Below are 24,277 nucleotides of genomic sequence, written 5' to 3'. Positions count from 1 at the left end.
TATACTATTTCTCCCAGGTTACAAACCTGTAGGCTAGGATGTAACTGTACTAAATACTTTAGACAATTGTAACACAATGGTAAGTATTTGTATCTAAACATAGAAAAGTTACAGTATAAATATGATATCACTGTATTATATTGTTATGGGACCACCTCATATATGTGGTTGGTTGTTGGCTGAAATGTCGTTCTGTGGCACGTGAATGTATTTTAAATAGGATGGTCAGGGAGACATCACTGAACAGGTACTTAAGCAGAGATCTGATGAAAGGGAAGGAGTAAGCTGTAGAAATACTGCAACAATATTGGCCCAAGCAAAAAGTTCCTGAGGTGGGAATGTGCTTGAGTATTTGAGGATGAGTGAAGGGGTCAGTGCTGTTGCAGAGGTACATAAGGAGAAGACAGTGAGAGATCGTGACCCTCAAGCCATGGGCTTTGGGAAAACTCCGGGCCAGTCATTTTAAGGAGACCCATCTTTTAGTATTTCTGTAATCCCAAATAGTATGGCTCATACACAGAACCCAAACTCACCCTTTTTTTGGAATATTTTCTGAAGATGCCATCTTTCTGGGATTGGTGTCTATGACTTGCCAGGAATGTCTAGAAACTATCAGATCTTTCTGTAGAGCTTTTGATTAGAGTGGTTGTCATAGTAATAAAATTATTGAACCATAAGATTCTAAGTTTCTTGACGGTAAGACCTACGTCATACACATTTTTGTGTCCTCCAAGAAGCCACACACAGTTCTAAACTTATTGAGTAAGAACTCAATAAATACTGATTATTTTTTCAATGCATGAATAAATGGTCTGAGAGTGGTAGAAAGGATGGGATGTCCTAGAAAGGACTGTTAAAAATACACCCTTCTAAAAATGTTGTTAACGAAATTACTTCTGAAGTATTCTGACTTCCTTGCAATCTTTTTAAAAGACAAGTCCATATGCTGAAATGTGAACATAAGTATATAACAAACTGAACAGTAGTAACATTATTTTCAGGCCAAATTTTAGTTGGATGGTTGCATTTTGTCAATCCAATTTTTTCTTCCATGTTTTAAAATGGATATGGGAATTTTTCCAATCTTATCTCTAGTATTAAAAGAATATTGGTGTCTGGGCTCATAAAAACAAGAGGTTGCACTCATCACTGTCTTACCCTAAAACGTGTTTAATATGTTAAGATTGTGGTGAAAATGACATAGGAAATATCAGTCCCCTTGGGAAAGATGGGTGGTCAAGATGCATTGTGATGGGGAAGGCTACAATGGTAATTCTTGTTCTCCCATGACTGAATTCTCACCATAATGGACCAATAATTTAAAACCTTATTGCCTTTCAGTATCCCCATCTGCAAAGTGGGGGTAACACAAACTTACCCTCTGCCTTTCAGGTTTTTTGCGAAAATCAGTGAACTAATATTGGTAAAATTGGAGCCCCATGGATGAAGGGTACTTTGTAAGTATAATACATTATTGTCATGTTATTTTCTGTTATTCCAAAGTGCAAATACCAAATGTCTGCTCTTGCCGTATCAGGGAATCTGTAACACCAAGCTTCACACCCAGATACTGATAATCTGACTTCTTTGAGGCATTTAATGTTTCTGAACTCTAATGTTTTGACAATATGTTGGATGTTGAAAAGCCACCTCCACCTGCCACCCTCCATAAATATAAATTCAAGCAATGCTTACTAATTTGGACAAAATATGTCTGTATATTATTATATGTAAAAATGTTGATATGAACCATGGATATAAATGTAAGGTGTCTTTATTTCTCTTCTCTCAACTCTCTCTTCCTTTCTTTTAAAATTGTATTTAACTTGTGTTTTGAGCAGTCAGTTTATGTCTCAAAGAAATGGTTGATTTCAGGGAGAGAATGAATGTTTCCGTGAGGTGAATGATATTTTGTTAAGGATGAAAGTTGATTAGATAGTTTGCTAATTATTGTGTTTGCAGACATGGGGCAGGGGGAGGAGGCCAACCAGAATGGTGAGCTAAGTGTGGATCACCCCTGCTTAACCAGGTTACAGTCCAGGGGAACCTGGGAATTGCTTCCTACCTGTACAATGGCAAAGGCTGCAAAAGGGCAGGAGGAGACTGTGCAATCCCAAAGCAACTGCTTCGATAGATTTTCTCCATTGAATGGTGCATCTTTTTATTTTGCCAGGACAACCAATGCCCTGGAATTGTGTGTGCTACCATAGATTGACCAGCTACATGCTCAGTGCTTAACCCATGGTTTGATTTTTTTTTTCTTTTAAAAGGTGGCGGTCACCCTTTAAAATCGATCATAGAGAAGTTTAAGATTAGGACTGCTTATTGAAGACTATTTTAGTGAGTAATCCTTGGATTCATGCGGCTGTAGGATCTAAGTCTGCAAGGGTCTTATGTGTCTCATCTAGCCCTATTTGTTGGCCGGTTCTAAGGGTTCCACCTGACTGGAGCCTGAGAACCTCTAGAGGCAGAAAGTCTACAACCTAAAAAGACAACTCTGACAGTTAGAGAATTCCTTCTCAAGTTAAACATAAATCCAACCTCTATGTATCTGTGCCCTTGGGTTCTACTTTTCCTATTCATCCTACAATGAACAAGTGTTCCTCCTACAAAATGACACCATTTCAAATATTTAGTGACACTTACTGAGTCTCCTTACAGTGGTCTTTCTGTCACCTTCAGTTCTTTCAACAACTAGAGCTCATTTCCATGATTTCCAATACTCTTTACCCCTCTGGAAAAGTTCTTATCTGTCTATATCTTTCTTAACAAGCAGCACTGAGAATCTATCTTCTCCAGGCCCCATTCTGCATCTCAGAGTCCAGAGATCTAATCAAAGTTTCGGAAGACAATGACCTCTGAAGAAATCGTCTAGAATCACATGTACCCGTGGATTGGTTTGAGTAACGAGACAGCAAAGCCCACATCCCTCTGTGAGGTGCAGGTGATTGACAGGAAGAAAGTTGTTTTGGTTAATAATACAATCTGCTTGCCTCCTGTAGACACAGCAGTAGCCTACTAATTCGTTAGAAGTGAATTAAGGTTGTTTACCCATGTTTTAAAGTAACTGTCAGAGTGAAAAAAAAGTTTGTACTAAATGAGACCATTCACCTACTTTGGAGTTGCTGTTTATTTTAAGCTGAGTGCATAAATAATATATTGAGATACGAAGGGTGAATTCAAGCATTAGAACACTAAGTCTCCTGTTTACTAACTGTCATTGGGCTGAAGAGAATTTAAACAGCTCTGAACCTTTTTGTCTGCGAATGCGAGGCATGAAATTAACTTTCATTTCATAGTTAGCAGAAATCATGATGACGGCAGAGTTGTTGACATGTCTCCTTCCGATCTGGATCTTTTTTGGTATGCAAGACAAACCTTGGCAACAGAGTGCTTTCCGTGTCTTCTTTGAAACAAGACTCCCTCCCTTCCCCACAAAATAAGTAGGGAAATGTCTGGGTCACTGAGTCAGTTTGTTCTGGATATAAAGAGCAATAGTGGAAATACATACTAGTCTAGTTCCAGTCTTGACTGCTGGCAACCTTCTCTGAATCTTACTTTCTTCATCTGTAAAATGGAAATAATAGCATCTACTTCCACTGCTTCACAGGAAGATGATGAGATCCCAATGAGGTAATTGTGGGGAGATGACTTTGAAAGGCATCAGGTGTCATATGTGGGCAGGACAAGTCAAGATAACAACAGTTAATGCTGTTAAGGCTGTCTTCTCAAGGATTTACATGTATTAACTCATTCACCCAACAACCCTATGGGATAGGTACTATTGTTATCCCAATTTTATCACTACAAAAACAGAAGCACAGGGCAGTGGAGCGACTTGCTCCATCATCTGATAGCTTAAAGTTTGCAAAACTGATATCCAAATACCAGGCAATTGGGTCCAGGGTTTGTTTTCCTAACTCTTACTTATTTGGGAGAAGAAGCCAGGTTTCCACATATATGATTATGCCTCTTGATCATGCACAAGTAAATGAAACATCATTCCTAAAAGCCTGGGCCAAATTTACGTTGAGAAAATACAGGTATGGCTTCTTATCAGCAAGGAGGGTTCCCACTGGGCAGGTATGTAGCAGACTGTATGGATTAATTATGTTTTATGTGTGAAGAGCCTGGTGATTCTTAAATGAAAAGCCGTAAGTAAAAAGACCTATTACTTGTAATGCTTTCAGAAACAAGAAATTTGATTCATTTTTTGTCCCCTTAAACTTGAAAATGTGATAGCCTATTTCAGAATATAGGGGGAGTGTTAGAGAATGAATAGAAAATGTATGGAATGTTTAATTTTGCATGATTACATTTCATATTTGCCAAAGTAACTGAGGCAAATAGAAATGCATAATAGTATCACAGCATACCTATTTGAGGTGTTTTGGTGGAATACTCGGGTTTTACAGTCTGATACATGAACTCTTTGGGATAAATCCTTATTAAGCAAATGAACAAGACTGTATTTGTGTTTGCATCATTGAAAATATGTAATTTGTACAACTGCTCTTTAAATGTATATTTACACTATATTTATTTGAATTTCAAAAGAGGAAAGAGTCTTAAGTGATTAATGGAAATAAAAATGATGTGAATTTGCAGACATTTTCCCCTGAAATATGCTCAGTCTTTACAAGGATCATGCTTAAAAATTGGAGTGGCAAGAGTGGGGGTGCTGACTTGCTTTGGATTTCTGAATGAAGCATTCCAAAAATAGGATCATTTCCATAATCCCTGAAAAATGGACAGATTTATGAGAAGTAATCAGCTGAGGGAAAGAATAAATTCTGCTCTTCCAAATTGTAAATTCTCAGCAATTGCTGCTGTGCTCTAGCACTTGTTAATACAATAAGATAATTGCATAATTAAATACACTATGGAATTTCAATAATTGGAAACTTTGTGTTCTCATCACAATATGCAACTTGCTGATGTTGAAAAGCACCAGCAGTGTTATCTGGAGGCCAGGATCCTTCTTTCACGTCACGCCGTCTGCAGCCTTCTGCAGCTCCTGTTGTGGTTCTGAAACACTTCCCTCTCAGGTTATTTTTAGTTGGTTGTATTTAGACAAAGTGAAATTAAGCAGGATGTCCCCCAAAGTCTGACTTATCTGCGCAGGCCATGGAAGCTGGGGATCATTTTGCTAAAAGTGTCCCTGGTGCTATCTAGATCTTTCTATGTAGTAATGGTTGAACGGCAACCTGAAGAAAAGAGCTTTATGGAACTGGGTAGTGCCTCTCTGGGTTAGTAAATGTGAGATTGCTTTGTGGAGCCTCCGAAAAGACAGGCTTCAGAGCTGGGCTACTTGGGTTCAAACCTGGTGTGGCCTCTTTCTTTCTGTATTTCTGGGAAAGGTACCCAATATCTCACATATTTTCTTACCTGTCAATGGAGAATCTTAGCACCTACATCTTTGTGTTGGTGCAAGGCATAATTGAGGTAATATATGGAAAGAACTTAGAAGATACCAGGCGGTTCGTAACCATCCAGTAAATGTTAGCTATGTTATCAGGCAATCCAGGGAAAAGTTTCACGTTCATCTGAATGTGACAAATCTTTGAGTAAGAACAAATAAGTAGACTTACGGTTTTGCTCATTCAAGAAATATTTATTGAATACATGATAATGATGATGATAAAAATAATATTATTAAATCAGTGTTTGGCAGATAGTAAGATATTTTAGCAGGAACTTGTCCATCATTGGTATCCCCAGCATCTAACACACCCATGAATACATATAGGATAGCTACTTAACATAGCGTCGATTCCATACATGCTTGGAGAATAAATGAGTGAATGAATGCATGGATAAAATTGATTTTAACCTTCTCTTTTTTAGGAGTTAGAAGAGTTTACTATGGTCTGTTTGAGAACATAGATGCATTTGCTTTTGTTGAACACTAGGGCTGGCACTAGGCAAGTGAGGTGTGTATGGTGACAAACGTAAAGAGGCACTCACTCTCAGCGTCGCACAAGTGCTTCCTTAAATTTTGTGTCCTAGATGTCTCACTTTAGTCACCATGGCCCAGGCCCTGTTGAATGTGTTAATCTTACATATATGACTATGCTTGATTTCTACCTGTGTTTGAAATTTCCCCTCAATTTTATTTTGAAAAATTTCAAAGCTATGGAAAAGCTGAAAGAATAGTACAAGAAACTCTGCATACCTTCTTACTTACGATCATCAATAGCTAATACTTTGCCACATTTACTATATCTCTTTCTGTATATATGAATTCAAACTTTGTCCTAATTCACTATAGAAATCATGTTGTAACCTCGACACAACATTCTCATTCCCTTGCCTCTAGTGCTCATAATGTTAAATAGGCTTCCTAAATTCTGAGTCTCAAAATTATGAATTTGGAAGAAAAAGAACAAAAAGAGCACTAACAGAACTTTGCTTAAATTTGTTTTTCAAGTTTTAAAACTGCTGCTTGAACCTTGTTTTTAGACTATTAACATACTAACATATTTAGAATACCCTCAATATAAAATGACCAAAATCTTAAAGGTTAGAAAGTTTTCCTGCATGCTCTCACACCTTCTTTTGCAGAGGAGAGACTTTTTAAAAAAGATAAATTCCCTTGACCATTATTTTTCTGAGATCCTTTCAAAAGTAAATGGGAGTCCAATTACAAATACAATGAGATCATTGTTTTCCAAGTTAGGAATATTCACTGTAAGGGGTGATTTTGCAAATATAATATAGAGGCTATATTATAAATTTGGTGATATGTCCTCAAATAGAAAGAACTACACACTTGATTTTGGGCTACACTGACAAACTTACAAGGAAAAAAAACTTTCTGATAATCTGAAATGTTTCTAAAAAATGAGGTATCTGTCCTACAAAACGACGATAACATTTGACAGAAGGTTGTATTATTTCAGTGGTATTAGGAATGTTCTCTATGGAAGCCCAGGGAATCTGAGGAGGGGCCTCAGGGCTATCACAGGGGGTGGAGATGGGAGTTAGGGGAACGAGAAGAGCATTGGAAATCCAGGCCACTCACTCATGTTCCACTGGAATAGCTCTGAAATGATGTGCTTTATATTGCGCATCTGTCTAAGAATCAGTTTTCATGACAGTGTTCTAAAGCTAAAAAGAAATAGTTTGGAAACCATAGCATTAGTGAGTAGAAGAGAAATAGGAAACATTTATCCAGCAATCTTGGTTGGCAGTGAGAAGTGAAAGCTGTCAACTCGAAGGGTGGGAGAGGTCAGAAAAACCACGAAAGGCAGAAACACAACTGAAAAACCATCTGGGAGTAGCAAGCAGGATCAAACACCCATACGTACCCTAAGGCCGTGGTTCCTAAACTCCAGTGATTCCTGGTCCTTAACCCAGACATTCTGATTCAGTAGATCTGGGGAGGGGCTCAGGAGTCTGGTTTTTTAATAGTCACCCTAGGCTGCACAGAAAAAAATTGCCCTAAAGTCATGTTTACATCATAGAACATTACCATATTTGGTGTTGATAAAGATGACCAGAGGTGTAAAGAAAATATTAAATTCAGTTTCATAGAATGTAACCCTTTTTCAAATTCAGGGAAATTTTAGAATGATTTCCTTCCAAAATGCTTAAAATAGAAAGAGTTATCCCAAATAATGGGGGGAAAAGACAGACAATAGTAATAAAGCATTATTAGTAATAATATTAGTAATGATATTAGTAATAAAGTACTATTAGTAATACAGTAATAAAAGACAGACAAATGTAATAGTCACATTACACTGTGGGTTTACTAAGTCTGATAAGAGAGGTACACACCAAGGGAGCAGAGAGGGCGCTCTGTCTGGTTGGACACTGTAATGAACTCTTGGAAGAGGGATCTTCCTAGTGGTACTGCGTGGCTTAATGGGATATTCACAGGCTGTGGAGTCAGACAGGCCTGGGTTTGAATCCTGACTCTCCTGTTGTAGGATCTCAGAAAAATGACCTAATCTTTTTAAGCTGCGTCTTCTTCATAAAGTCCAAATAAAGACTAAATTAGATGATGTGTGAAAAGTACTGAGCATGGGGCAGTAAGATGATAGATGCTCAAGTGGCTGTCATTAAAATAAATGGCTGTGATTATATTTATTTAAGAATGACCTTCAGATAGGTAGGCTTTCAAGAAGAGTGGGGATGACAGTGTGTTGTTTATCAGTTTTGGTTTAGGCAGGAAAAGAGAGGCAAAAGAGTACCCCGAAAAAGCGGGACAGCATAAGCAAACCTTGAGGTAAGGGATGATTTATGCTTTTGTGCATAGTTCAGTGTTTCCAAAGTGTTGTTCATGTAGAAGATTCTAATCGTACAAGTATTTTACAAATATTAACTAACGTAATCTTCATAGTGACTCTATGAAGTAGGTATTGTTTATTTAACAGACCATGAAGGCTAAGGCACAGAGAAGTTAAGTAACTTGCCCAAGATCACACAGCTAGTAGTGGCACAGCCAGGATTTGAACACATTCAACATCTGTTAGTTATTGTTATTATTGCTATTATTGTTAGTTATTGTTATTTATTATTATATTTGTTATTATGTTATATTATATATTATATTATATATATTATATTTGTTATAATAACAAATATTATGTATTTGTTATTATTGTTAGTTATTGTTATTATTGCTATTATTGTTAGTTATTGTTATTGTTGTTATTATTGCTAATAACTATGCTAGGCTATTTTAATAATGATGACTTATGCTAATTAGTGTGTACTGGGAAGCTGTAACTAGCACAGGAAAACAATGATTTTTACAGATATTGTTGCCCAGAATAACAGTAAAGTTTTCAAAAGTAACTTGATTTAAAATAAATCATATACAATGAATAGTAGTGGTCATGTCATCAAATGTGACAAAAATCCTGTAGGTGTTCCCCAGATGAGTTTGGCCTGGGAAATTCTGGGACAGTGGAAGACAGTGGCAAGGATAGATTGGGGCTACCATGGGAGACTACTGCCTCCAAATAATTGTTGTGTGAAACAACAAGAAATCCTTTACATTCTGAGGGAGAAGCCAGTAGGTCTATTGTAGGGTAGGAGGCTTAGGGAAGGAAAGACTGTAGCTTGATGAGTGAGTTCTCTCCCATTTCCTGCATTCTATTGCAAAGGGGCAAAAACCTCCCCTTGACCTGGACTTCTGAATGGCCAGCCTGAGACCTGTGCTATTTGGAAGTTATTTAGTTTTTTTCCTCCTCCTCTTTCCCCATCCCTTCTCCTTCCTCTTCCTTCTTTTCTCTTCTTTTGCCTCTTCCCACCTCCTTCTTTTTATTGTGCATGAGGACAGATTTCAAAGAGTCCATGCCCCCAAAATGCAAATGCCAGTTGCAATTCAATGGGAAAAAGAGTTTAATACTGTAGATGGCATTTTAATTTACCTTCAGCTTTTCAGGATGACACCTGTGTATCTCTTCTGTATCTCTCCTTGGATATGGTCAGAAAAATCTAAAAGCTCAGATAATCCTAAGCCAATCCATGCTTAGGCTTTTAAATTTGCAGATTTACCTTCCTATCAACTTATTTGAAGCTAACATTAAGATGAGTTTGCATTCCCTGAGCAAATGAGCACAGGTGTTAGTCCAGAAATTGCAGGAAACCAGAATGTAACCAGCCACACTGGGCAAGGAATGGTGTAATAATTACACAGTTCCTTGAGCCTGGGTGTGGCGCGCCTGCCCTGCAGGCTCCACATCTGCAGTGTTCTGCCCATGTTACACCTGGTCGTCATATCTAGAGACAACCAGTCTCCTTATCCAGTCCTGCCCATTTCCACTGTCTCATCCTGAGGACGAGCATCATAATCTGTTCTTTTTGCCTCTCTGTTCCCACCGTTTAGTGCTGTCCTTGACATAGGGTGTGCATTCGGTAAATGAACTTCTGCTCGTTGATTAATGAATGATATCAATAATTCCATACTTCTCTATTCAGATTATGGCTTAATGAATATGTATTGAGCACTTACTATGTGCTAGGTATTGTGCTAGGGGCTTTTGTACTATTTGAATCTTACAGCAACCCCCTTCACCTGTCACCAATGAGGAAATTGAGGCTTAGGGAGGTGGTATAGTTTAACCAAAGTCACACACACTTGGCTCGGCATGATTCAAGCCCAGATATCCCCACGTTCAGGCTCAGTTCTCTGATTTCTTTATGTCATTTTTTCCTGCCTTGCAAAAAACATCGAGTGAGTTTCTCCTCCCACTGTTAACCTGGGGTTTTCTCCCAACCGATCCCCTGGGATCTCTCTCTCAACCCTCAAGTTGAAGGAAAGTTCCTCCCTCTCTGACTGTAAAGAGAGAATTCTGTCCTCGTGGCGCGAGACCCTGAGTGTCATCAAATGCCACTGCCCACAGTAAGTCCAGGAACGGAAGCCGCTTTTGGAGTTTCCAGCAGGGGCTGCCTGTGAAACAACCACAGGCGAGGCCTGTGTACGTGTCCTGAACGCGGCCTCACAGATTAAAATAGTCGTCACAGTGACCAGAAAATTGGATTGGTTAGACCTCCTGGTTTTAGATTGTTTTTGGAGAGTGAATAACTCTATGATTTTTACTTGTCACAGGCTAAAATGAAAAAAAAAAAAAAAAGTAGGAGTGCAACTTCATAGCTATTTTTCTTTCCTGTATGTTCACAGTGGTTATTTATATCTGGGAAGTTTCCACTGGGATTTAGTTCAGGATGTAGACTTGGCAGGGTGGCTTCTGCACTCTGTGGTGACGTTTGACAGACTGCAGGCAAAGCAGGATGGATTTCTCATGTCTAGATGGATGGATTTGAGGGCGAAGTGTTGGGATTGGACTGTATTATAAAATGGATTTATGGATCTGAATCCAAAAGTGGCTCATTGCCTGTCAATATGAGATCTGTATCAATAACATTTGATAAATTAGGCCTCCCGACCCTTTGCTCTGTTTGCTTTATCAACTCTACTTGGCAATAACAATAAAAGACTCCAGGTGGTGTGTTTGGAGTGGCTTATTGAGCTTGCCATGTGCATTCCTGACCTTAGGGCCCAGCTCTGTGATCCTGCACATGTTATAACCCCCGGAAGGGCACTGCTGTGCCTGACTTCCTCCCCAGAATTAGACGTTCCCCTGCTAAGCTGCATTTCAATATGAGCCTCATGCATTAACCTTGAAACGCTGTGCCCATGATGTAGGTAGCATCTTCATTTTCCAGATGAAGAAATTAAGACACTGAGAGGTTAAATGAGCTGCCCAAGGCCACACAGTAAATCTCGAATACAGCTGGGTTCCAGATAAAGGTGTCATGGTCGCTGGGGGAGGGTATGACACTTTCATTCTCTGTAGTTACAGACTAAAAGGAGCTGAATTTGCACAAAGCTTGCTGATGATACACTTTTTTTTTTTCCAGAGGTGGTGTGTCTGCCATCTTACCTCCAACTCTTTCGGGGAAGCAGTCCGTGTCCCTGTGTAAGAAATAGAGGGTTCTCACGCCTGTAATCCCAGCATTTTGGGAGGCCGAGGCGGGTGGATCACGAGGTCAGGAGATCGAGACCATCCTGGCTAACATGGTGAAACTCCATCTCTACTAAAAATACAAAAAAATTAGCCGGGCATGGTGGTGGGCGCCTGTAGTCCCAGCTACTTCGGAGGCTGAGGCAGGAGAATGGTGTGAGCCTGGGAGGTGGAACTTGCAGTAAGCCGAGATAGCACCACTGCACTCCAGCCTGGGCAAGAGAGTGAGACTCCATCTCAAAAAAAAAAAAAAAAAAAAAAAAAAAAAGGAAAAAAATAGAAAAAAGAAAAAAGAGAAAGAAACACAGGGTTCTCTCGAGTTTTGGCAGATAATATGCTTTGTTTAGTCTTTGCAGCCATAGACCAAGGGTGAAGACTTTCTTCATCCCATCCATAAATGCTGGCCTTTATGGATTGGTTCTTATAATGCCACAGATATCTTTAGGGAAGGGAAGGGAAACTCTGTGTCCAGCCAGATCGATATTAGATGGGGGAAAGCAGGGCGGTGGGGACGCTGTTGACAGAAACAGGAGACCAGTTCTTCCCCCAAAAGTGCTTACATTTTAGTTGGTGGGAATGAGTGAATGCCAATTTGTATCCCCAAATCTCTTCATTTGTGGGCTGTAGAACTCCATGGTAGGTGAAATGGGCCCTGTAACTCCATTCACAGGATCACAGCTGCAGCACAATAATAATGAATGATTGCAATGTGCCAAATCCACACACTGCATACACTTACCCAGCCAATCCTGGCAACTACCTCGAGTGTGGTTCACAAAAGTCTTTGGAATTGGCAATATGTGTGTGCGCCACTTGGGGTTGAGATATAATTCTTAGTGCATAGCTGATCTCTTTGGCGTAAATTATGCTGCTCTTTTCCTTTTGAGTGTCTTCTGAAATTTTGAATTAAAATTCTCTTTACTCTGTCATCATAATGATGATAAGCTGGAATAGAAAACCAAAGGGATAATTATCTGGTGAAATATAGCAAAACATTTATGAACTGGAGGTAAATGGAGTTTTATCAGATTATCTGGAGCAAACTTTTCTTAAAAAAAAAAACATTTGTGGCTGAAAATTTCTTCTAAAGTATATCATGGAAGCATACTGGTATTTCTAGTTTCTGCCTTAGCATATATGATATAATGAGGATAACTCAATTTCCCCTTTTGTAGAGCCTCAGGGGGGTTATCATTCCAAAGACCAGACTTTTTTTTTTTTTTGGCGGTGGGCGGGGGGGGGGGGTGTCGAGAGGATGTAGGGCATTAGAGAACTGATGATTTTTAGCTTGACATTTTTGATACTAGTTTATTTCAAATACAGTGAGTTTAGGAGTACAGTTTTCACAATCTCACTCTCTTTCTTCTGCACCCAATCCATATGCTCCAAGACTCAAGGAAGAAAGACAATTTCACCTGAAAATACTGTTGGAAGTATAGATCTCCCCAGAGATTCAGATCTAATTGGTTTGGCGTGGCTCTAGCAATCTTCGTTTCTGATAAGCACACTGTGCTTTCCTAGCAAGCACCCAACATGTGTATTGCAATCTTCATTTCTTACAGGCTGGATTCTGTGGCTCACACTTTGAGAAACCATGTCAGAGGCAGAAGAGCAGGCTCTAGAGCAGGTTCCCCATGGAGCAGGAGAAGGGGTTTGTGTTTAGAAGAACCCAGCTCCCGGAAGATGGTTCCATGGGTGACGTGGTGGTGACTTTTAGTCAATGACCAACTAGTGTTACAATCTCACAGAATATTTAAACCTTATATCTTACCCCAAATGTGTTTACAAATATTTATTTATTTAATTAAATTCATTAATTTGTTTTTGACAGTGTCTGGCTCTGTCACCCAGGCTGGAGTGCAGTGGTTTCATGACGGCTCACTGCAGCCTTGAGACTTCCAGGCTTAAGCGATCCTCCCATCTCAGCCTCCTGAGTAGCTGGCGCTACAGACAGGCACCACCACGCCCAGCTAATTTTTGTAGAGAGGGGCTTTCACCATGTTGCCCAAGCTGGTCTTGAGCTCCTGGGCTCCAGTGGTCCGCCTGACTCAGCCTCCAAAAGTGCTGGGATTGTAGGTGTTTCCCCAGGCACAAACATTTATTGAAGACATTTCTTTGGGATCCCAGGGTCTGAATGAGAAACAGCACAATATGAATCACAGGGAAATGCATTTATTGTGGGAGCTTTTTTTTATAGTAGGAAGAATTTATTTCATGCTAATAATATATTATTTGATATTATTGAATTATAGGAAATATGTGAATATTATTTGATTGATCTTAACAGATTACAGGAAATCTATGAGAAAAAAACACCAGAAAATTATTACATTAGAATTATCCATCTAGCCATTTGTGTACCAGAAAAACAAGCATTATTTAAAATCGTTGCTGATTCTGTCAAATGGGGAAATTATTCATAGAGAACATTTTCATTACTTTCAAAACAACAACAGTACTAGGACCAAGCATAAGTGTATGTGTGTGTGTATGTGTGTGTGTGTGTGTGTGTGTGTGTGCGCACATGGCTTTCAGGTACGTATCAGCAAACAAACCATGTACTAATAATAAAACAACAAATAGCGATTTAATTAAGCACTATTTATGTCAAAGTATCTGAATAGGGATATGATTACAAAATTATATGTAAAAATTTGAGGGAAAGAGGAGATATTTTTCTTTTCTTATATTCAACTCCACATTCTGCCATTGTCTAGCAGCTGTATTTTGAGCTGCCAAGCTGGGTCTTGACTTGGTCCAAACCTTTTCTGAGAGAATAGTCTATGCAAGCTGGCAGGTTGTCAAGCTGTGTGTGGTCCTCGTACCAGCAAATGAGTAAATCAGAGTTACAAGTTGCAAATGTGCCTCAAATTAACTTCTGCATAGTAGGGAATGAACTTGGCGTCATTTAAAGTCCGGCTCAGTGACAGCCTTCTCTCGCAGCAGCTTAATCAAAAAGATGATGGAAAATTGAGGCATGGTGGGCCTCGAAGCTTCCACAGGGTGTGAACTCAGTGTACTGTGCTTGAAATGTCACATTCTGAGAGGTCCTGGAATTGCCAGGCTCAGTGTCATATTGCGCTGTGGGCTCTGTTCACATGATGCAAGCACTTGCTTATCTGACCAGGCCTAAAATAAGACGCTCCAATGCTTTATTTATGAGCTTGGGGCCACCCAGGCCCACGATGTAAGTAACCTTGGGGTACACAGTATTTGATCACTTCAATTTCCATTAACTACCTGTTTCTAAATGGGGAAAAGCATTTACCCAGCACATTGCGTTATTCATAAAGACACAAAAGCAGCCTGTTGTGCTGTCACTGGGACTGATTTCCATGTAATGCGATCCAGCTGTTGAACGCTGCAGATTGTCAGTTTCTAATGTTAGTTTTCTCCTTCTCTCTTTCTTTTTTCTTTCTTTTTCTTCTTCCTCGCCTGTTCTTTCTCCATCCTTCTTTTTTTCTCCATTCTTAAAAAGAACATCGGCCAATTCTAGACACTGTTACCATGTAACTGTATATCAAGGAGTTATGAGCTGTTCCCCTTTTCAATACAGAAGGTCACAAGTTGGCAGCAGAGAACCCATTTTACATAATGCTGAGATAATTTAGTGCAGTGTTTCTTCACTACAGTTCTATTAATGTTTTGGACCTGATAGTTCTTTGTTGTGGGGGCTGTCTGTGAATTGTAGGATGTTTGGGGCATCCTCTATTCACTAGATGCTGGTAGCACCTATCCATTTATGATAACCAAAGATGCCTGTAGACATTCTCAAATGTGCTCTGGGAAGCCATGTTGTCCCTGGTTGATTTAGTGTGACAGCTTACAGGGTCTTTGTTAATGAAAAATCTCTGTGACTCTCCTTGAGACTGTACAGATGTGGTTATTCGATGTGGATTGGGAGGCAGAAAACATGGGTTTGAATCCTGGCTCCAACACTTATTGTCTGTGTGACTTTGGGCAAGGTAGTTAGCCTTTCCAAGCCTTCACCTCTTCACCTATTAAATAGGAAGGCTAATACATAACTTAAAAGGTAACTGAACACCAGTGAACTAATATGTCCAAACGATATGTCACATGATACATGCTCAAAAATGGACAATCCGACCATAAGATCTAATATATGAAATATTATAATTGTCAACTTAAACATGTAGAGAAATAAAAGGCAGTTCTTTGCACCCCTCTAATCATGTGTTGCTCAATTCTGCTTTTGTCCTTCTTTTCTTTCCCTGTTCTTCTACCCCTGGTCATTCTTATATTTGAGGAATAGATTAATTATGGCCAAGGACATGAGACTGGGAGATTGGAAAGAGAAATGGTGAGGGGCCTGGAAGAGAAAAGTTTCCTGGTGGGATTATTCTATTAGGAAGCCCCAAGGGAGGTGTGGACAATTCATTTAGTTTATTGAATGTGAAAATACAGAAAGATTGTAAAAACAAAGAAACCCTCAACACGCCATTAATCTGAACCCTACTCTTCACTCAACAAACGCCAAATCTATCCTGTGTCTTTTGCTTTAGGAGAAAGTGGAATCGCTTTCCTTATTCAGGAATGAGGGTGACAAATGTTAAGTCTGTTTTCTTAGGAAACAGCTGAGAAAACAGTCAAAATGATTCCATGTGACTAGCACAATTTTCTGCCTGGCTCGTCAAAGTCTGAGTCTCTTTCGAGCTGTATCTAAATCTAGAAATAAGGGCCAGGCTAAGGAGGAAGGAGTAGCCATCAGACAGCTGCTTAAAGCTATTATCTTTGACATCTCTCTTTCAGCCTTCACACCTATATTGTACAGAGCCTCTCAAGTCTGCTACCTGCCAGCAATTAAGAAAACCTTGGCAAAAACCCTACTCTTTCTATTTGCCATGACACTCTCTTTTCTGAGGGTGTTGCAATTTCATTCATTTCTGAAGCTCTCTTTTCCTTACATCCATCCTCTTTCTAGTCTTTTCTAGTTGTACCATAGCATGCGAGGGTAGGAAGGGAAATGAATGATCATCAAGTTCATTGACTGAATTACTTCTGGACCATTCCTGATGCATTCCATATGTCTTCTCCTTAGATGATTTCAGAGATGGGGAGTTCACTGTTATGTGAGGTGGGATGCTCTGCTTCTGACCCACAGTCTCTAATATCTGCACTTAATATTCTTCCAATAAGTGAATGATGAGGATCCACTTTGTGCTGGGTTCCAAATATTAATAATATTAATAAAATATAGCTTCTGCACTCAAGGAGTGAATTATGGTCATGTTGGTATGTTGAATGGATGTAAATTATTCATTTACTCCTTCATGAGCAGTTCTGGTGAACCAGGTACTTTGCTGGGGGCTAGGGATACAATGGAGCAAGGATGCCATCCCTACCCTTGTGGAAATTGCAGTATAATAGAAGAGAAAGACATGAGTCAGAAATTCACCTTAATGAAATATAATTGCAATGAGGAAAAGGGGCATGGTTCTGAGTACATATAACCATAAAATTTGACTCCAGCTGAGTGGAAAAGGGGGATGGAGAAAGATTTCCCCAACAAACAGACTGTTTTCTGTGAGTTGTGAAGGGTGATTGGGAATTGATGAGGTTCTGAGGCTGGGAGGGATGGGGAGGGGCTGGCATCCCCGTCAGGAAGATGGAATTGCTGTGATGGGAGTGAGCTTGGGGACTCTGGGAGTGATGGGACCCAGCAGGACTGGAATCCTGAGAGCAGAGGTTGGGAACTCAGCAGGGTTTCAGGGGCTATAGATTTTGGTCTTTATCTTAACATCAAGGCTATTGAGACTTTAAGAATTGTTTAGGGGGTGAAGATGACATAGCTGGTCATGGTTGGCTATGGGACAGATAGATCAGTAGAGGGAGAAGACAACCTAGGATAAATGTCATGTGAGCACTGAGGATGGAGCCACAAACTCTGCTGCTGAGGTCACAGCAGACTTTATGGAGATGGTGACATCTGAGTCCTTATGAAGTAAGGGAGGGCATCTTCCAATCCAGCAAGTGAGGGAAGGTGTTCCAGGTAGGAAAACTGCAGCTACAGAGATAAGCAGGCCTGAAGACTCATAGGAATATTCCAGAACACATCAAGTTATCTGTCATGGACTAGAGCACATGGCCAGTGCTGGGGGGTGGGCATCAGGACAAGGCTGTGGCCAGCTGGCCTAGAGCCCTATAGACCACACCAAGCATGTTGGGCTCTGTCCTGAAGATGAGGCTCTGAAGGGAGCCTTGAGTGGGAAGAGTGAGAGCCTCAGGTGGAGTTTTAGAATTGTCACTTGGCTGCTGTGTGGAGGTGGAAACTGGAGGCTGGAACATCCAGTGTAAGGTCATGTTGCAGTCAGTGTGAGGGGTAAAGAGATCTCTCATCAGGGCAGCAGTAGTGGGCTGGAGTTATTAAGGAGGAGAGAATCAATAGAATCTAGTGTTGGGCTCTAGCATGGCACAGCACTCTGATTATTGCCTCCCTAATAACTGGAGAAATGCTGGCTAATGTTAACATGAATCTGTACAAAATGTGGCTTGGAAGAAAACTTGACAGCGGAGCAAAACGACAGGGATAAAATATACAACCACATATAGAAGCCACAATGAGTTTCTCCCATGTTATCTGCTGTTTTGGATTGTTCATGCACCTGTTCATTTTCTTTGTCAAAAGCAGAGTATTATTTATAAAACACTGCTCCACCCCCAAACATCTGGATGTTTGGAGTTGCACAGATAAAACATCTGGATTTAGGCCTGAAATTTTTGCTTATTCTCGCAGATGTTTGGCGTCCCATTGACAAAACTGGTGGGTCTTCCTGAAGAGCTATCTCATAAAAGTAGGCGCTAAACAAGGCGTGAGCCTGCAGATGCATTTTAACGGATATAAGAATGGAAAACCCCCACATTAAGAGCCAATAAAATAACAAAACACATTGTGAGTCCAAAGGGATTTAAACATTTTTCTGGTTGACCAATAAGGATGCAAAATAATATGTTTGTGCTTGCAAGGAGCATTTTATTTTTCAGATGAATATTTGCTTGGAACAACTGGGGAACGGGAGGCCAGGGAAGATTAAAATGTTACCCCTATCTTCCAGCTGAGTTCAAGTCTATTGTTTAACTTGGCTGCCAGAAAAGAGCTAGACACCCTGAAAGTTCAAGTTCATTCTTTCCTAAATAGCCTTTTTTTCTTTTACAAAAGTATTTTCTAAGCTTTTTGTTTGTTTGTTTGTTTTGCTTTTTACTAAACTTTTGTGATATTTTGTAAAAGAATGATCCACAAGGAATTTGGGCAATTATTTAACTATAGAAAGTATACACAAACTTTAGAAAAGTAAAGCTACATTATAAAATCCAGGGCAGGAGAGACATGCTTAAAAGAATGGGCGAACTGTGTTAGAAAATTGAGAGTGAACTGTCTTGACCATTCCTACAGCTGGAGGTGGGTTAGTTTGCTATATCTGTCTTCCTGCCACCCCTCAGCAGCAGAGAGAGTTTCACTTGTATCCTCAAATATTTTGTATCTTTGGATGAGAGGGAGATGTGACTGTCTCAGGTCATGCCACCAATGGTCTCAGAGTTCAGTGAGGCTGCTTGGACGGACTGGGGAGAGGCTTTTCTCTCTCCATGCCTCTAGGGTATACCCGACTTAGACCCTGGCTCTGCTGAAAAGCTACTTACTGCTGCCAGATAGAGAACAGCCTTAGGGCCAAGGGTATATCTGACTAGCTACATTCCTGTGCTAGACCTACCTCCGTTTGAACTACTGTCAAGGCAAAATTGCTTTATATCCCAATTTTGATGATATTAGCAAATACATGTAATGGGAAATAAAATTAATCAGTTTGTGCTTGTGAAATTGCCTCCTGTTTACCTCAGCCTTGTAGCGATTTTTCCCCCTCCTACAGGGGTTATTTTAATTAACAGCGTGAATTTTTGGTAGTTTAATTTATTTTATGATTGTGTAAAAATACTCCTTTGTAAGGGTTTATATATAACTAGCCAGCTAATTAGCAGTAATATTTTAACAACAGCTGTAGAAGCAGGGAGTCCCATGAAACATGGCTTCTCCCTTCAGACTGCCAAGATATTTATTGGTGCCTTTTCTTATCAGCTCTGGCTGAAGGCAACAAAGGAGGGTAGTGTGAGCATCGGATAATTAAAAGAGAAGTAAGCATTCAAGTCCTCCTCTCACCTGACACCCAGAACTTCCTAAGGACTTCTGTGTCTCTACGCCTCTGATTTAAGACTCCATCTCTTTGGCTTCTAGTTCTTCCAAAGTCTATTATATATTCCTTGTGAGCCTTAATATAAGACATACCTTTCCAGAAAATTATGGGTATTATTTTAATTTTAAGGGCATTAATTTAAACTAATAACAGTCACCAGCATTTGTACTATACTTTCCATTTATGCAAAGCATTTTTGACATAGAGCAAAGTACACCTTGCATTCGTTTAATTTACTTGAATTCAAGTGGAAAAACTGAGGAGAGAGCTGAGGTGTGTGGGGTGGGAGAGCGGGTGGGAGAGATCAGAGACACAGAGACATGGAGAGTCAGAGAGAGAATAAGCGAGACAGACAGAAGGAACTCCTCTTTCTATAGCCAACACAAACCCACCCGTTCCCTTCCAATCCCCCATCTTCTTCCTGACCTGTCATTTATTTTGCTGCATTGGCATTGGGTTTGAGACCCATGCTCATTGACCACCCTGAGTGAGATCCTAGTGTGCAAAGAAAAGTGGTTTATTTTTCATACCATATATACACACTTTTTTTTCCTACCAAAAACAAGCCAACTACTTACTCTAGAGCTCAGCATGAATTTTGCCTATGCACTATTTTCCCCTGACATGTGTAGATTTTAGATTCTGCCTCCTGCATAAATTTGTGATCCTCATTACCCTGTGAGAGTGGATATTCCCAGCCCTGTCTTGCATCCCTAATCTCATTTTATAGATAGAGACACAAAGGGTTAGAAAAGTCAAATGACTTGTATGAGATCACGCAGGAAGCTAGTGGTAGAGAGGCAACTGGAACTACACCAGCCCTCAAATGCCTGTGATTTTGGTTTGTTTCCTTAAAGCATGCTTGGGAAGCTTCCCTTTAGTTTCCAAGAGAGGGGAGACCATTCTTTCCTATGAACCCACCGAGCTTTGCCTTGTTTATAGCACACTTTCAGTTTTCTTGTCATGGTTTATTTGCATGCTTATTTCCTTCATGGACCATCAGCTCCTCAAGACAGCAGACTTTCCTTGTGCCTGCCTAGCTTGGTACCTGATCCATAGTAGATGCTTAATAAATAACTATTGAGTGGATGAAAAAAATTAGATTAAGTTGAACCTGACTTTCCAGTTCAAGCTTCTGTATAGTAAGAAACCTAAATTCATTGCTTGATATCCAACTTATTATGCTAATAGTTGTGTCTAAAAATGCTATATGTGCTGTGGTAGCAAAGTGCCTGAAAGATATTCAAATATTCAAATATTAAACATTGTTATTTCCCCATCTTTAGTAAGTGTCTATAGGAAATAGAATGTAAAAATTTCCAAAGAATGTCTCAAGCAGGAAAATACAGGGAATCGGTAATCAGATACACTTAGTGTGTGCATGTGGGTACACACCTACATGTAATCTCATACACTTAGCACTTAGCATGTGGATATGGGTACATGCCTACACACACACACACACACACATACACACACACATACACACACACAACCTTGGATTGATAGGATTCATGTAACAGATCTTCTGGAGAGGTAAAATGCCCAAGGAGAGGTGGATAGGTAAAATGTTCTTGAGAAGCCTTCTTGTACATTTGATCACTCCAATGACCAATATAATAACTTACGTTTGTAGAGCATTATACATTTCACATACAGGAGTGCTGCAATGCTGTTGAGATCAGTGGCTTAATTTAATAGATGCTGTTTGTCCAGGACTTTAACATGAGGTGTCAGTATCTGACACAGAGGAGGCTGAGTGATCTCATTTGGCTTTCAGCATAACTCCATGAGTGGCTACTCTTATTGTCTGTATTTGGCAAATAAGATACTCTAAGAAGTTAATGACCTGTTGCAAGTTCCCTAGCTAATCAGTGACAGAGCCAGGAGTCAACCCACCAAAGTCTATGCTTTATTTTATTTATTGTAAAATAACATCACTAACAATGCATTTACATGTGTGGATAGGTAAAAACTAACTATAAAGGCAGTTCATGGTAGTACTGAGAGGGTGATACTGTGTGTAGTGGTTAGAGATGAGGCTCTGTAATTAGGTGAATTACAAAACTTGGCAGAGTCAAGCTCTGAGTCCAGGTTACAGAACCTTACCTCTAACCACCACACACAGTAGGCTGTATAACTTGGGCTCAAAACATGACTGCCGCTTATTATCTGTGTGACTTTCATCAAGTTACCTAACCTCTCTGTGTGTCGATTTCCTCATCCACGTGGAAGTTATATTAGCACTTATCTATCTCATGACATCTTGAGGATTATGGGAGATGATGCCATTGGCTGAGTGCTGGGCACATCACCAAGGCTCAATGATAGCTTCCTAAGTGGGTGGCAGGTCCTGAGTTCTGTCGCTACGGCAGTGTCATCTTCCTGGGTCACCCTATCTTCATTTGAAAAATGACAAGCTAGAAGATGTGATCTATAAGGCCCCTTCCAACTATAAAGTTATTGCCTCTAGCATAGTTTTGCAGTGTCTTATGGATAATGTGAGCCCCCTCAGTATTTCTAAAACGTTTTCATTCTCTGTTGAAGAGAGAAAATAATAACATGAAGTGGGTAGAGAGAGAGGAGAAAAGAGGGGTTGTAAGAGCATCGGTAGGGGATGGATGAAGGCCTAGGTATCATATGACAAGTAGCTAAATTGGCCATTACGGGTATTGAACTCCATTTGGTGTGTAATAGTAGGTGAGTACTTGGCCATATGAAACTCATATCTATATATCAACTTTCCCTAAACACCATCTCAACTAATGAGCACTGAATGAGGAATGGAGATTTGGTTGGGCAGAGATAACAGCAGAAAATATGAGAAATATAAGTACAATACTGTAATTAAAGGGGAACTGCTGTGACTTATGACCTCCATCTCAATTCCTTTTTTCTTTCTTTTCCTGTCAAGCAGCGTAAAGCAAGAACTCTTATGGAAAGTAGACAGAGGAAGCAACATTTCTTTAAAAAATCTAAAAAAAAAAAAAAAATCCAATCTTGGAATTACTTTTGATGGGGAAACAATAAAGTGTTAGATAATTCTGAGATTCCCACTGCAAGAAAACAATAATTATATTTTGTATTTTATTATAATAATAGGTTCTGGGCTAAATGTACAAATCTAATAAAACCACAGTACCAAGCTACAATAGGCTTCATGAATTGGAAATGGAGTGAATTTACATGTTTTTGGCACCTGCCACCCAATTCCCCAATAATAAGATCTATAATTTCCTGATAAGCACGTGCACAACTCTTGTAAATGTAGCTCTATAAAAGGGCCAAAGACTGTTTTCAGTGCGCATGTTAATTTCTTATTGGCCTTGCCAGTCCCGCTCCTTCATGTCTAACCTTTTTGCCATTTAAATGCGTTGAAAATATTGAGATAGATTTTTGTAACTTTTAAAGGGATTTTTGAACGTATAAGTAGCTGTACAAGACCAGAAAAATGGTGAGTCATCCTGGGCTTATTTAGAGTGTTTCAAAAACACTGGGTGTCATTTGTACACATTTAAAGAACACTGTGCGTTTGCAGATGGGGCAGGACATGTGAGCATGTGTTTGAAAGGCTCAGGGCACAGCAGAAAAATGCTGCTTCTTTGATGGGACTGTCTGACATGACAGTTTAGTGCAATTTTCTTTAGTGCAGGGTACAGGTGTAACTAGAGGTTGATGTTGGCATGGCAAGTGCAGTGGGATAGATGAGGTTTCATTTTTCTGCCCCACCTCTTGGTACTGGCAAAGACCTCTAGACTAAAATTTTAGCAGATGACTTACAGAGCCTCGCACATGGCATTTCCGTGCACGTCTTAAGGTACTACACCAGGTCCTTGGAAGTCCTCTATCTTCAACATAAAGGGAGGTATCATTGCTGATGACAGATTTCAGGGTGAGTCCCATTTTATGACTACCTTAGTGCCAAGCCCACAAGAGAATACATGAAGAGGTCATCAGGAGTGTTTTCTGTCCTTAGATAAAGCTTGCTCACTCCTTCCAAAGACCCACCCAGCATCAGATGGGTGACTGCTCATGATATGACCCAAAAGTCTGGAAATTCTCATTACAAAGCTTCTGGATACATGCCAAAACTTTCAAAACTGTTGGCTCACAAGTAAGAAACCAATAGTAGGTATACCAATTTCGTTTTCTTCTTTCATTTAGTTGATATGCCATCCCACAGCGAGGATTTTATTCCTTTAGGCTCACACAGAACCCTGGGATATTGATGGTAACTTAATTGCTAGTGGTGGGAGTTTGAGATTGTTAATCCATATAGTCACAGGATGAGGAAAAACACACCTCTGAAAAACTTGCAGTTTCTCCACTGTGGGTGCCCTACCCTGTAACACTTTCTGCTCTCCTTTTCTGCTTGGAAAAGGCAGTTCAGTTGAGCTGAGTCACCTCCTCTGATCACTTCCTTATCAGCTGTGGATGAGTCTACCTTACCTTTGCCCCCAGTCTCATTTAATTAGATATAAGCCTACCTCAAAGTCAGTTCATTCTGTTTCTTAACATTGACCGCAGTTTCTCTTTTGGCTAACTCCTTGCCTTTCCCTGTGATTGAAGCAGTGGAGGTTGATAATTCATTTT

The 24,277-nt window shown here is 39.9% G+C and overlaps 1 protein-coding gene across 2 annotated transcripts in view; it reads left to right on the top strand.

Moving 5' to 3' along the window:
- Positions 1-24,277, top strand: part of PPARGC1A (PPARG coactivator 1 alpha) — a 681,913-nt gene that overhangs the window by 214,519 nt on the left and 443,117 nt on the right. Inside the window, exon 2 of one of the 2 annotated variants that reach the window (XM_054484918.2) lies at positions 1,393-1,457. The exons of the other annotated variant lie outside the window; for it this stretch is intronic. Within the exon in view, the coding sequence (XP_054340893.1) occupies positions 1,440-1,457 (18 nt within the window). The 5' untranslated portion in view covers positions 1,393-1,439. The remainder of the gene's footprint in view (positions 1-1,392; positions 1,458-24,277) is intronic. 2 annotated transcript variants of the gene reach the window in all.

This window comes from Pongo pygmaeus, chromosome 3 (assembly GCF_028885625.2).
Source record: "Pongo pygmaeus isolate AG05252 chromosome 3, NHGRI_mPonPyg2-v2.0_pri, whole genome shotgun sequence".
Classification (NCBI taxonomy): domain Eukaryota; kingdom Metazoa; phylum Chordata; class Mammalia; order Primates; family Hominidae; genus Pongo; species Pongo pygmaeus.
Note: the sequence above shows the minus strand (reverse complement) of the source record. Positions and strands in the feature narration are given on the sequence as shown.